The sequence below is a fragment of the Monomorium pharaonis genome, chromosome 3, assembly GCF_013373865.1.
Source record: "Monomorium pharaonis isolate MP-MQ-018 chromosome 3, ASM1337386v2, whole genome shotgun sequence".
NCBI lineage: Eukaryota > Metazoa > Arthropoda > Insecta > Hymenoptera > Formicidae > Monomorium > Monomorium pharaonis.
The window spans coordinates 13,238,621-13,253,888 of NC_050469.1; the positions used below are offsets into that span (position 1 = coordinate 13,238,621).

Genomic DNA, 15,268 nt, shown 5'->3' on the forward strand with positions numbered 1-15,268 from the left:
TTTTATAAATAAATATTGCATTATTATATATTTTAACAACCAGTGGTAACAAAGGTAGGTGTCTCTTTTACGTATTTATAGCAACAGAACAGCACTCTCATCATATGGTACAAGCTTCAACCTGCATAACTGTTCGTATATATTCAAATTTATATGTACATATGTATACACATCCTTTGAAAACCCTGAAGGAGCGTTTGTAACATAATAATATATTCTTAGAAAAAAATTTGTTCTACAAGACTGATGTAACTTATAAAGTTTATAACTTTAAATGACTTTTATGATTTCTAAGTAGACATATATGTATATATACACATGTATATGTATATGTTTATATACACATATATGCATATGTATATCTATATATACGCGTGTGTGTAAACATATATATGTATAAATGTATATATCTCTTATTAAAGAATATGATTTCTCTATAGCGACAGGATATATTAAATATATAGATATAATCTGTTACATCAGCATCTTTGCGTTTTAGATATCTATATATATATAATAACGATTATTATATACATATTAAATTCGATAATATCTCGCGTATAGCTTCTCTCCGCTACACACTGTTACTTTATTTGGTTTAACAGAGGAGTGTCGCTTCAGTCATCTTTGGTAGAAGCATGCACACATGCTTTTCTTCGCGTATCTCGTTATCATTTTGTTACAAGATAACACAAAACGTTACTCAATTAACACGTCTGTTCCCTGAGTTGATATACAACCGCATTTCAGTCTTTACCATTTTGTTACATCATCTCTCTCACAGCAATTATTACACATCGATTAAGACAATCGTCTCTCACTAGTATAAACACAGCAATATCTAATTAAATGAAAAAAGTTTAAGGCCGGAAATACATCACTCTTTTTCTATAAATCCCCTTTTTGTGACATAGAACTGTCATGTAGAAAAAAACATTTTCTTCTCACATGCTTTGCGGTTTAGATCTTGGAAGAAGCGTAGCGTAAACGACAAAGGGGATAAATCCAAAATAATTCGCAATTCGTTGACAAATTCCTTCACTTATTATATAAGTTGGGAAATAGTCAACTCCTGAATTATGAGGAATTGCAATGATCACGAATCAATGATAACTCATTAGATCACAAAGCTATAAATAATCTGACTTAATTAAATCTAATTCATTTTTTCATAGCACTCTGAATGCTCTATCGCAACTCATTCGTTTCCATCATTCTCAAAATTGTCAAGCATATCAAATACTATATAAATACATCAGTGTGTGACGAGATTTTCTACGAAAAAAACGATAAATACTGAATAAAATTTTTTTCCGATTTCACTTATTATCTAGTCAATAACATGATTATTTCTTTTTATAGTCGTCTGTAAAAATGAATAGAATATTTAACATATATGTATAAACAAAATTTTTTAAGTTGTATAAATATGTATCGTACATACTCTCATTATCATACATAACATTATGCGTAAAAGAGTGCTTAATTTATATAATTTTTATCTTTTTAACAAATCGTGCTTTTCAAATATGTTTTTTTTCTTTTTTCAATAATGAGGTACCACTGGTAAGAACAGTTGCTTTTGTTACCTTCGCGTATTCGCGCGTCATTTCTACTACATTAATATCTTTAATGTACTCATAGTGAAATGAGTTTTTGAGGCACATTCACCACATATACACTCATAAGCGATCGCTAAAATTTTCTTCATATCGGATATTATATAGTTAATCGCTATCGTCATCCCTATGATTATCGATCGCAGAAGTGACGAAAAGGAAGAAAATTTTAACGGGAGTGTGTAATAAGTTATAATAACTTACAACGTTTGTCGTCCTCGCATTATAATCACAGACAATCCCAGTTTAACGCAACAAAACGATTCACCATCTTATTCGCATCCGTTTACTTACACTTTTCTCTCTTTCTCTCTCTTTCTCTCTCTCTCTCTCTCTCACACACACACACACACAACGGTAATAAAAATAAAATTCTGTACACTGCGTAATAAATTGTGTATATTGTATAAATCCTCGCGGAGAAACGTTGATCCTTTGTTGAGACCCTGACCACAATGATATAAATGTCGTTTTATACACGTCCATTTCTAGTATTTATCCGATATATTCAAATCAATATCTCGCGTAAGAATGCACTTTTCGATTATATAAATATTTAGATAGAAAATGGACCAAGAGATTTAGAGAAAAATGGGATGGCATAATTATGTTATAGCTATTTATACATCTATATACGATAGTCTAAGGGGCAGTTTAACCAACTCTAATTAACTTTAATTGTTGATTAAAGGGTTGCCAACGTAACAAAACACAATTGGAGCTAACCAATCACAATAACCTTTACCATTGTATTTTGTTTATATTGGCAACCCTTTAATTAATGATTAAAGTTAATCGGAGTTAGTTGAACTGGCCCTTAGACTCTGATAAGATAGGAATGATGCGATGTTCGTGTCCTGTACGAACGCAGAGAAGGCAGCAGTGTTATATACCGTGTAAAATGCATAGGAAATAAGGTGTGAATTGATTGGAGCGTTACTGGACCAAGCACAAGTAGGAAAATTCTACTCGACTATAATCGTGGCAAGCCGTTTGGGTCGCTTGCCAGCTTTATGTCTCTTATGGACGTCCCCTTCGTCATGCGCGGTCTGCGAGGATGACTCAAACGATTCCCCGGAATTGTCAGAACCTATTTCTCTGTCGGAATTTATCTGTTCGAGTTTACGTTTCCGCGATCGCGTCATTGGCCCATTACTACTGCTGCCGCTCGCCTCGCTGTCGACGTCACGTCGATGTCGATGCTTCTTCGGGATCACCTGTTGACACGACGATTCGTGGTCGGCATTGCGTTTAGCCCGCTTCTTCGCGGTTCGGTCCAATCCCTGTAGGAGTGAGAACCTTATTGAGGAATTCGAGTCGGAAGAAGAAGACAGAGAACTCAGGTACTCGTTAACAACTTCGTCATTGAAGTCGAAGACGCTTGGTGACGAAGTGGAAGTGTTTGCAGCGCTCGCCGTGGCGCTTGGTAGATGTAGCAACTGAACTGACGACGGACTCGAGGAAGAGGAAGAAGACGGTCTCGACGTCGAGGAACTGGAATTGGAACGTTTATGCTTGCGACGCTGAGCCAACTTGGCGGCGTCGACCGCGCGCAACCGGAAACCCTCGCGCTCGTGCGTCGACGTTGAACTGGCGGCTACCACATTGTCCGCATGAACTGTGTCAGTGATGGGCGTTACCGGAGGAACCGTCGCATCATGCATTGTCAACCACGAATGGTATACCAGAGAAGCTGCGGTGAGTCTGCTGCTAGGATCGATCGTGAGCAGACCTTTCATCACTTGTTTCGCACCAGGGGACACGTGACTCCAATCTTCACTGTCGAAATTAAGCTCACCGGTTTTGATCCGCATCGCCACGTTAGGTGTATCTGTGCGGAAGGATTGTGGCTTGTTGGACAACATAAAATACAGAATAGTCCCCAAGGACCACATGTCGCAGCTCTCGTCGTATTCCTGGTTAGCCACAACCTCAGGGGCAGCATACGGGAGCGTGAAGCAGGGCGTGTGCAACGGCTCGCAGCTGTTCTTCATTCGGGCGAATCCAAAGTCAACTATCTTCACCGACGAATTCTCGCCTTGATGCACATACACGATGTTCTCCGGCTTGAGATCACGATGCACCACACCACACGAGTGCATGTACCGCACCGCGGACGCCAACTGCCGCATCACCCGTTTCGCCTGCCGTTCCGAGAATGGTCGCGGACGTTGCAACAATTCTCCACCCGAGAGCAATTCCATCACGATGTACGTGTGGAGTCGATCGTGATGAACGTCTATCAATTTCACCACGTTCGCGTGTCGCTGGCACGCACGCAACAGACTCTCCTCCCGACTGCAATCCACCCGCCTACTGACAATCTTCACGGCATATTCCTGCTGGGTCTTGCGGTTACGGCACCGTCGGCAAATCGAGAAGCTGCCGTCGCCCAGAGCTGGTCCCGCTTGATCTAGCTCGTACGTCTGGAAGAACGTGGACTCCTCGAAACACGTGTTGAGCAGATCGGACAACAAAGGTCGCTGCGAACTGGTACCTTCCTCGCCACCGAAGATATCCCTACTCACTACGTTGTCGGTGAACAGTATCGAAGGTGCTACATACGAATAACCCTGCAAAATCATCCGAGTGAGAATTTTTTATAATAACTGATAACTCTGTTACGGCGTCTAGGATAATAAAAGAAAATTAAAATCTTACCCTAAAATGTTTATCAGCGTAGTCAACATCAACTACTGCCGGGCTGTCGAGTGCGACGTTCATCTTTGTGAATTCGTCTGAAAAATTCGTGGTGTCCAATTCATGCGTGATTTTTGGAACCAGAGGCGGCTTGATTTGTTTCTTCTCCAAACCCTCCCAAGTGAATGCTGGCGCCGCATCCATGAAGAAGGGATGCTCCTTGAGTTCTTTAGCGTCGCGCGGTCCACCGCCCAATCTCTGTCGTGGATCTTTGACCAGCAAGCGAGTAATAAAATCGCTTACATTAACACTCAAGTGGCTTGGCATAGGTGGTGGATCGTTCTTTAATATCCTCCTCGATATTTCTTGCTGGTTGTTTTTCTCACCCTCCACCGTAAAAGGCGACGCACCGGTCAGTAATTCGAACGTTAGCACGCCCACACTCCACCAATCGACGGCCTATGAAAATGCCATCTTGATTGTAACATATAGACTTATTGTTAAATAAGTATATACGCGTGACTTTATTACTACTTTTATTTTCTGAAACTTTAATAATTAGTTTGTGCTTCTTAATTTATATTTAAATATTGTATACCTATTATTATATATATTATTATATGTATAATTTATGCATTATATAAATTTAATTACAGAAGAATAAAACAGATTAAAGTTATCATTGAGTCATCATCCGAGAAAAGAAGCCAAAGTGAACACAGGGATGAAATAACACGCGGCTCGCAGAAAAGTAGACAGATCTCAACTCACGATGTCGTGGCCGTTCGGGCCAGCCTTTACCACTTCCGGTGCCATGTATTCGATAGTTCCACAAAACGAGTAAGTACGCGCGTTGCCATTTCTCTCGTGCGGTAGAAACTCTTTACTGAGACCAAAATCCGTCAACACAAGATGCCCTTCCTTGTCCAAGAGTATATTTTCAAGTTTGATGTCCCGATAGATTACGCCAAGCTGCAAATAAAATTCACATATTATAGATTGAATTTAATGCAATTTTATTCGATTTATTGCGTTATTTTTTTCGTTTTCAACGAAAGATATCTCATTATTTTATGTAAATGTATAACATTAATACGTACATCATGAAGGCGCTCTAGCGCCAGGATAATTTCGCCGATGTAAAATCGTACTGCGTCCTCCGTGAAGCAGTCGTGCTGATACAGATGCGTAAACATTTCACCGCCGGCGACGTATTCTGAAAATATGAAAAAATACCTCGTATGTTCAAAGTTCAATATTCTCAGGTGTATGTGAGAAAGAGCAAACTTTTCTTTGTCGCATGTCATCTACGACGACGATACATGCAACGGATACATGATAAAAAAGAAAGATATCTTTTATTTTATCCGTAATATAAGTATGAAATTTTGAAATATAAAAATCTTACTTTATACTTGTATATATTTTTTATTTTCTCTGTGATATAATTGATACTAAAATTGATTAAGAAATTTGCAAAGGAAAAATATTACCTTCTATCATTTAACTAATGACGCATATGCGTGTTGTATCATCATGTCTTCCTTTTATTTAATTTAATTTTTACTTAGTAAGTTTTTACTTAGTAAGTTTATCTTTTTTCTCTCTTTCTCTCTTTCATTGGTTTTTTTTTCGTTAGTTTCAGTTCTTCGTCAGATCTTACCTAAGATCAAACAGAGCTTATCGTCAGTTTGAAACGCATAATAGAGAGTTATTAGGAACGGGCTGTCCCTGATAGCCTCCAGAATTTGTCGTTCAGATTTGGTGTGTTCTGTCGTCTTCTTCTTCTGCACGATGGAGGCCTTCTTCAGCACCTTCATAGCGTAAAGCCGCCCAGCATCAGCACCCGTTCTCTTTCGCACTAAGAAAACCTTGCCGTAAGCTACGAAAAGAAATAATCGATATGCATTAAAAACATGCCACGAGTGCAGAAATGCAATACTGGCAATATTGGTCAATAATTATTATTTATTTTGAGTATTAAAAACACTATAACTAATTCTGGTTTATACTAATTATTAGCATATTTAATACTGCCAGTATTAAATTTCTACAGTGCTGGAAAAAGTAATTGAAATAGAGAAAACAGTAGTAGAAATATTTATTTAAAATATCTATAAAAATGTGCCACTTGAAATAAACATGTGTAATAAATATGAAAAAAGTAAATAGTACTTCATACACATTTATATGTATAGTTATTTGTTTATTTATTATTTTTTATTTTCCGAGAGTACAAAATAAAAAATAGTAAGACGAAAATTAAATTGGTTAGCTATTTGCTAAAAAATAAATTTTAACTCTTATACTTCACTCTGGTGCAAATTCGCATCAGTAAAACTTTCTTTAAATAAAATATTTCTATTTAATGTATCTCAATTGCTCCCCAACACTGTATCTTTACAAGGGTAACAGAGGAACGTTTAAAATTTTATGCGTTTGTGAAATTTGTTAAAATTTGATTGCGTTACAAATGATTCGAATAGTATTATTGTTACAAATATAGTTTAAAGATTATTTATATCGATATTATAAATACTATTATTCAGGATTGACACAAATATTATGAGATGTTGGGTTTTTTTCCCCCGAAAAAGACATTTTATCGAATGGTCTCTTACCTCCGGTGCCAAGGACTTTCAGCAGGTCGAAGTGTGTCATGTCCACTTTCTGGCTGCCGTTGTCCGCTAGATTTACTGTAACAAGAAAAAAACGAAAACCCTATGAAAAAGGCTGGTCCTCGATAATGTCGGATTGATCGTGACACCCGTTATATCCCGGCGACTTGGTAGGATCGTTGCGGAACCGATCTCTACTCGCGTGTTCGCGCACCGTGAAGTGGCTTTTACGAAATTTATGTAAAAGAAAAGAACCTGGTATCGCGAAAATCGCGCAAGCTGTGCTCGGCGGGCCAGCCAAACGCACGAGAGAGATCGAGGGAATACATCGACGCGAAATACTAAAAACGATGTTTTTCGAAATTGCGAATAAAGCCCGAGATATTTTCATGCATTTCCGCCCAATGACGCTTGCTTAAGAAAAGTGGGAACATATGCTGGGAAAGAGATTTTTCAATGGAATAGAACGTACAGAATATTTATTTACTTTAGCTTTCGCCAAGAAAAGACTTACAGGAGTTTACAATATATTTTTTTACTACGCACATCCGTCTACCTTATTCTTAACTTCTATCGCCTATCCGTTTTTTATTTTTCTTTTCGTTCATATACACGAGCGATTTTCAATAAATAAAATAGACTCAATTTAAGCCTCGCCGAGTGACCTAACGGAGCCGAGCCGGGATAGACTAATTAACGATTTCTTGATTCCTAACGGTCGCATTCTCCCCGGCGCTCTCGGCGACGCGGGTTGTCGCGCGTTTCTCAGACGGACGAGGAGGGGAGATTGCGGACGCATCGTGACGCGCGCGAGGCTGACAAGGCTTCTCGCGAGACAATGAGCGTGATCTCCTGGCATTCATTTTTCTCTCAACGCCGTCGCACGCGGCGAGAGAGAGAGAGAGAGAGAGAGACAGAGAAAAAGAGGGAGTAAAAGGAGGAGAGAAGAGAGAACGTTCTCGGCGCGACCGTATGGCGCATCGCGTGGCCTACGGAGCGCGGAATGGAATGCCGCTTATTCGACGTGCGACACGCGAAGGTACAAGCACCTGCGATACGCGCGGCTAATATCAGCAGGTGCGACGACGCCCGCGAATGCACGTATGCATGTACAACATACACGTGAGCGACTCGCAGCAACGTTGCGCGCCGCACCACGCTGCGTTTCGTGCCGCTTCGCGGACCGTGTTTATCGCGGTTTCGCGAATAACAAAAGGCATCGCTCATTTGCTGCAACACAACTCGGAAAACAAGGCTGTCAAAAAAAATATGAATCTGAACACTTGGACTTATTACGAATACATTAATATTATAGCAGTAATCATTGCAAAAATGGTGCTCTTGAACATAATTATTTTAGCATACAATTATAGTCACAAAAAACGAACACTTTTCTGAGAGTAATTTTATGATTCAGTTTTGTGAATCATAAAATCACACTGAGAAAAAGGATATTTGGTACTTGTGACTGTAATTGTAAAATAATCATGTTTGAAGCACCAATTTTTTATAGTTATTACTACTATAATGTTAGTAACAATAACCTTGTGTTTATAGTTCTACTAACTACTGACAAATTTTACTATAAAAATTATAGTAATTTTAAATATTAATATAATAAAATAGCAATATATATACGGATGGAAGAACACAATTAATAATTTCTATGCAAATGTAAAATTTAGTAGCATTTATATATTTAAAGTTTTTTTTAAAAAAGTATTTCATAAATTAATTAAAATTAATAAAAATTATATATTATTATATAATTCTGTTATTAATTCGTTACTGGTTGTCTTAATTTACTAATTAAAACAAAAATATCTTTTTGCACAAAGTTATGTAAATATATTTTAATTTTATGTATTGATCACTTTTATAACTTTCGCCAGTTTATTCCTTTGGATAAAAGTCGTGACAAATATAAATCAAAAGCCGAATTTATCATGGGTTTTTTTCCATCTATTCTTTTCAGCCCATCCTGTCTCTACCAATAATAAGATCTCCAAAAGTCTGTTCTTTGCTTGCACGTAACTCAAGCAAGCGAATTTTTAAGTTATGTCATTGCGGTAACAAATGAGCGACATGTCGCCGGTAATTAAAGCAAGCGGACGCGCGCCTTATTCATCTCAAAACGAAGGAAAAAAACAAGTCGCATAAAAATTCCGGAAATACATGGCGTTAAACGACGGGTCGTGGGTTTCCAAGCGCGGCTTTAGGCATTCATGTATTCCGGAGCGGCGGAGTTGCGATTATATTTCAGCGTTACATAATTCGCGGAACAACTGTATCTACTGCGGTGAATGTGGCGGACGATAAGAAACCAGACGGGCAACGATAATGACCGGTAAGTAATGTATAATAATGATTTTGTCGTTGTTTATTTCTTCCGTTATTCGTGGTTTCGTTGCCGATTGCCAAGTGGAAACGTACTCGCCGATTTCAGTTTTTAATCCGTGAGAAAAATCGGCGCCACGTGCATAATTAGACGAGAATCTCGAATAATCAACGGCATGAATAAAGTAAAAAAAAAAAAAACATATCACGGCGCATACAAGCGAGATATAATATTTGCCTCGTGGATGGCGTCGACTTTGATTCAGCTAAATATGTTTACGAGGGATACGTTTGAGATTTACACGTCATGTCGCGAGTACAAACGTCTGCGTCATGTTGTGGAAAATTCCAGGGGAACAGCTGGGATGATTCGCATCCCCGATTTTGGGAAGGGACCACCCGTAACGCGAGTCCTTATCCTCTCCGGTCAACTTTAAGCCCGATGGTTTACCAGGCATCGGCGTTGGATGGTTGCACGTGAAATTGCGCGTCGTCAGTCGGTGGAACTCCTGCTAAGCCATGTCCGGGCAGAGTGTCCCAGAACACAGCGGCTTTCTTTCTGCCGCAAAGTAGCATCGACCTGATCATCGTCGCGACTGTAATCGCGATCTCTTACCCTAATTTCCAGCTACTTGCATAAATGTCTATCGTAACGTTTGATGATTTTGCGCGTATCTTATGTGTATACCCGTACGTATCTTTATACTTTCGTCCATATTTCGCTTATCTTTCGCTTATCTGCTTTTTTATCTACCTCTTTATTGCGAAGCAATTAAGTGGGTCACAAAGTTCACGGGCAATCGGAATTGAAAAATGTATAAAATACTTTTCGTCCTTATCGCTGCGTCCTTATCCTTTTACCGTCAGTCTATGTTATCGAAAATAATGAAAAATAGATAAGATTTGCTCGTGGTATTCACTTAAGGGACCGACCCGGCGGCTATATAGGGGTATTAGGAAAGGATGACTAAGAAGGCTATCCCCACACCGTGCTCATTTCGTTGACTCATTCGGAGGTAGTACAAAAAAAAATGGGAATCTCAAGATTGCGGCTACGGCGCAAGTGGGTCACGATTCTGTTACAGAAATTATAAATGGCATTGCCACTTTCACTTTTGCATCTTTGCGTCTCTATACCCTTCCGCGGATGTTTCTCTTTTTTTTTTTTTTTTTTTTTTTTTTAAATACCGAGAAAGAGAAACCCATTGCTTGATAGGGAAGCGGCGAAAGGAGCCGAAAGATCCGGCTGAGTCAATGCGAAAAAAGTCACGCATCGCCAGAGGGTCCATGCGAGATCTCACCGAGATCGTGCTGAAATCTCCGATGCTCGCCATGCCGGTCCACGAATATGAATCTCTTGCGCTTCAGTTAGTTCAGGATAAATTCTTCGTAATTGTAACGTAAAGTTATAACGTTAAATGGTTTACTCTTTATAGCTTAACCATCTAGTTAAGTCGTCTTTTCAAAATTCTCGTCGTAATGAACGTGTAATGAGACACGTGCAACCTAACGAGTCGTAAATGTTCATCAAAATTTAATTGGCCATCTTAATCATGTCTTTCAACGTCTCAAAATTGTCTCGAACTGTTTTCGAAAATCATCAATGTATCACGCTTGAAAGTGTTCCTTTTTAACCGTAGCAAAGTAAATTATCGGTGATAAACTGAAAAATTATGTATAAATTTTTTTTCACACAAAAACATCACATAAAATTATTTTGTAACATTTTATGGTAAAATTTGTGCTCGTTAAAATGTTTGAGTTGAATTTTTAACATATTCGAATGTTAGTACGATTGTGAATATTTTATTGGAATTTCAAATTAATATTTAATATCTCTTAGTATTAAAATACAATTTATGGGTGACATAAATATTATATACAAGAACAATAATAAAAAATAACGTAGTTTTGAAATAAAACTTTTCTAAAAGAAATAAATAAAATCTACGACTGGTCAGCATATTACAAATGTTAATTTCGGTGAAGAAATATATTTTCACGATGTATTTCCAAATTATGTCAAAGTGTTACATTCTTTCTATTAATTTTTTACATAATATTTATATTATTTTATTCATTTTGTATTAAAGTAATACATGAATTTGTGAATTGTTTGGGATACGTGCGATATACATGTTAAAAACACAAAACTTTCAACTGCGCGTTATTACTCCTAAGACTCAGCTCTGACCAAATAAGAAAGCTCATTTCTACTCAGGATCGTTTGTTCCATTTCCGAATAATCTATGTGGCAAATTATCTAACGGATAAGCGTCCGCATATAGACACATAATGGATATGTAGACACAGACATTTATTAGATAATTTCGCATAGTTTATCCGAAGGTGGAACAAACCGGCCTTACTTGTATATTCACATATCGCGATCGATATTCATTTATTACCTGTAAGTTATCATCATCGAAAAATATTCCGTAAACAAGTCGAGATAATACGAGATCTAGATCAAACAAACTTTTTTCTCTCCCCCCCCCCCCCCTCCAAGAACAAAATCTCGATCTCTTTGAACATTCCAGAATTGCGTAACCGCGATGTAAACGAGAGCAGGTGATTAGTCGGTGAAAGCACCTGGGATGTACGACGGACGGACGCGATGCGGACTCGGGCGAGGCCCGGGCACGTCCCGGGAGTCCCCGGCCCTGACTGCCAGCCCGAGAGAGAATGCATGTCAAGGTAGCGAAGGAGATCGCGCCGCGCCGCGTACGTACGTACGTACGTACGTACGTACCCATCTACGTACGTACATATGTACCTTGTGATTATCGCGGGTACGCGAGCCGCACGCGACCGTACACACCCACCCTCCCGCGCTCGGGAATCGCGGACGCGGAATGACCCACTTGTCTGGAGAGGAGACACGAGTCAAGTTCGGCGGAGGATCCCGCGAGCGACGGCCGATTCTCTTGATCCTTCCCTTAAGCTTCGATCCGCTCGAGCTTCGTCGGCGCTCCGATTCGGCGGCTGCGGCTGCGGCCTCCTTCGAGCCGGCTCGGCGAAGTTTCGCCTCTCCGTTACCTCGAGGAACGGCATTCCGGCCCCTCTCACTCGCGTGAATAATGAGTTCCCTTTTTCTGACGCTCGACTTGCACCGAGGGAAAAACAATCGGGGGGGAAGGATGTGTACCGTAATCTCTACGCGCGGGGCCGCGCCAATTTGCGAAATTGGTTCTCCCCGCGTGTGCAGGAAACGTCTCGGGCCAGATTTTCGTATTCTCTCTCTCGAAGAAGAAGAAGCACACCGCAATCCTTCTCTTCATTTTATTAGATTAAACAAAATGTAAGAATTTTAATCCCCTCTTCCTTCCCCCCCCCCTCTGCTTCTCCCACTGGTGTCAATTTCCGTAATCTTGCGGCTGAAAAAGCTGGGATTAGGCTACTCAGCGTCCGTTCGAATTTCAAGTCTCAAGACTCCTCGATATTTCGTGTCATTCCGGCTTATTACATAATGGATCGAGATTCCATTAAGTTCCGCGGTTTCGCCGAGACCGCCGGATGTATTCTTTTTCTCTCCCCCCTTTCCGCCCCGGAACGGCCGCGCGGAAAATGCGCTTCTGACGCGGGGAAGCGGGCGGAAAAAACCTCCCTCTCTTCTCGCGTTATCACTTTTAATTTGCGACGGGCCACGGATCGTGCGCGCACACACACATACATACACACACCATCACGGAAGTTCCGCTTTTGTCTGACCCAGATAGTCGGCATTCACTCGCTATTTCGTAACGGGACCGACTACTTTCTTTCGCCGGCCGCGACTACGCGTGTATGCACAATCCCATGTATGTGTGTGCATGTGTCGCGTGCGTGCACATGGTAGTAGTGTGCACGAGGTATCACCTCATCTCCCGCGATCATCAGTCGCGTTCTCAAAGCGTCCCCTTGGAGTCTTACCCCTCGTTTCTATCCCGACGCACGAGGGGATGCTCGTTTTCCAAGTACTGACGATTCATACGGTTGCAGTGTGGCCTGGACGTTACGAAACCGATGGAAAGTATCGATGTGAAACGTCATCTAACTGCGGCCCCGGATGATTTTATAATTAATTTAATGATTAATGGATGATAATAGAGGAAGTCATTTTTACGAATTTTATATGCTCAGAGTGTACTTCTGACACGAATCGTTATCGCAACATCGATATTTCCATTCTGACTGAAATATTTTATAACATTATGAGAGTAAAGCGAAAGGACACTAACAACTTCCTAAACACTTTACAAAAATATCGACAAGAAACACAAGTATTATGTATGAACAGTAAATTTGTCAGAGAAACTTTGCTTTCCAATGCAGAACCGCTTTAATCGCAGATTAATTAATATCTAATAATAAAACAAGTCTAACGGTTTGCGCTTCGCAGTCATATCATGTATTCAATAACATGCATTATATTTGTATTTCTTGTTGATATTTTTGTGAAGTTTGAAAAAAGAAAATCAAAATTATTACTTTTTTTGTTGAGTGTTCTTTCACTTTATTCTCATAGTGTTATAAAATTTCAGACAATTAGAAAATTCGTGTAAATTTAATATATTCCACATATTTCAAACGGCTCACTTAAATATTTAATTCAACGCAAAATAAATTACGCTAGAGTAACGTAAATATTATATAAAAAAATTATTACAAACTATGCAACACTTGGACACAATTTGGAAAAAAAAGAAGCATAATTCTTCGGTAAAATAAATATATGAATTTATAATATATTGACACGTGCAAATTTTTTCGTTTCATCTTAGAATTTATTAATCTTGGAGTTTTAAAAATATTTGCATGCTATTTATTTATTTACCCATAAATTATTATTAACCTTAAAAAAATGTCGAATATTAACACTTATATTCTACATTGAAAACGAAAAATTTAACAAGGACCGGTTTTAACATAAACAGAAGATGTTTTCTACCGTGCGGAATGAAAATATCGGTTTTGCGCGGTAATTGCGTAAGCAGATCGCCGGGACGAAGCGAACGAAAACGCGAGCGGGCGAACGAGAGAGAGGGGAAGGAGGGGGGAGGGTAGGGGGGGAAAAACCGCGTGGCCGCGCGGTATACCGTGGCGCGACCGTTACTTGGTACCGTACTGCCTCTCTTGGCGCTACATACATTCCACCATTCCACTCGTGGCGGCCGTGGGCTGCCTCGCGGCAGTCGCGGCACGTGTGAGACGGTACACGTGTGCGAGACTCCCGAGAGAGAGGCTGCGACGTACGGGGGCGGTAGCGGCAACTACCGCCTCAATTAATTGATATGGCGATGTGGAAACGCCGCGTCGCGTCCCGGGTATATACGGAGTGAGAAATCGAATGAACGGATGGGTAACGGCCGACGAGGGGAGGAGGCGGCCCCTCTGTTCATCGCGTATCAAAAATATCCCGTCGTCGTTGGCTCGGCAAAGCATGGAGGAGTTTAACATTGCTGGAGATTCCCCGGATGCCGGGAGAGATCTCCGTGATGTCCACGTCCAGAGGAGGAAATGAAGTCGAGAGAGAGACGTGGGTGGCACTCTCGACGAAATGTCGCCTCTGATCGACAGGGTTACGGATCGATATGTATGGTTTAACCGCATTCAACCGCGTACCTTTATCGTATATATATATATATATATATATGTATATATTTTTTTCATCTCTCTCGCGAGAGAGAATTCAATAGGCCACGTCGCGCCACCACGATTTTCATCCGTCGACACCGCGAAAGACACACACGTGATGTTCCTTTCACGTCTTTTTACTTAACGCTTCCATATAAGAACCGATGTATGAAAGTAGCCGTGGGGGACATTGTAGTGATAAGATCGTCGGCTTCGCGCTCTCTCGTGCGTAATCTCGCCAAGGCACTTCATGAGATATAATTCTATTCTAACCGTTCCGGTGTTTATCGGTTTAATATCGCGCAGAAAGGGGAGGGGAAGGGAAGGAGGGGAGGGGCACTCTTGATATTGATTTGTTGCGATTTTATATTTAGACCTACAACTCGCGTCGGCTTGTTTACTCGCCGGTACACATCTCGACCGGCGCGGGGAGAGAAA

At 40.2% G+C, this 15,268-nt stretch overlaps 1 protein-coding gene across 3 annotated transcripts in view; it reads right to left on the bottom strand.

The window, feature by feature from the left end:
- Positions 1-15,268, bottom strand: part of LOC105829350 (ribosomal protein S6 kinase alpha-5) — a 41,047-nt gene continuing 25,779 nt past the window's right edge. For all 3 annotated transcript variants that reach the window (XM_036284685.1, XM_036284684.1, XM_036284683.1), the window contains 6 exons: positions 6,881-6,955; positions 5,923-6,141; positions 5,360-5,475; positions 5,031-5,231; positions 4,281-4,718; positions 1-4,192 (listed from right to left, as the gene is read on the bottom strand). In XM_036284685.1, coding sequence (XP_036140578.1) covers positions 2,585-4,192; positions 4,281-4,718; positions 5,031-5,231; positions 5,360-5,475; positions 5,923-6,141; positions 6,881-6,955 — 2,657 coding nt within the window. In that variant the 3' untranslated portion in view covers positions 1-2,584. The remainder of the gene's footprint in view (positions 4,193-4,280; positions 4,719-5,030; positions 5,232-5,359; positions 5,476-5,922; positions 6,142-6,880; positions 6,956-15,268) is intronic.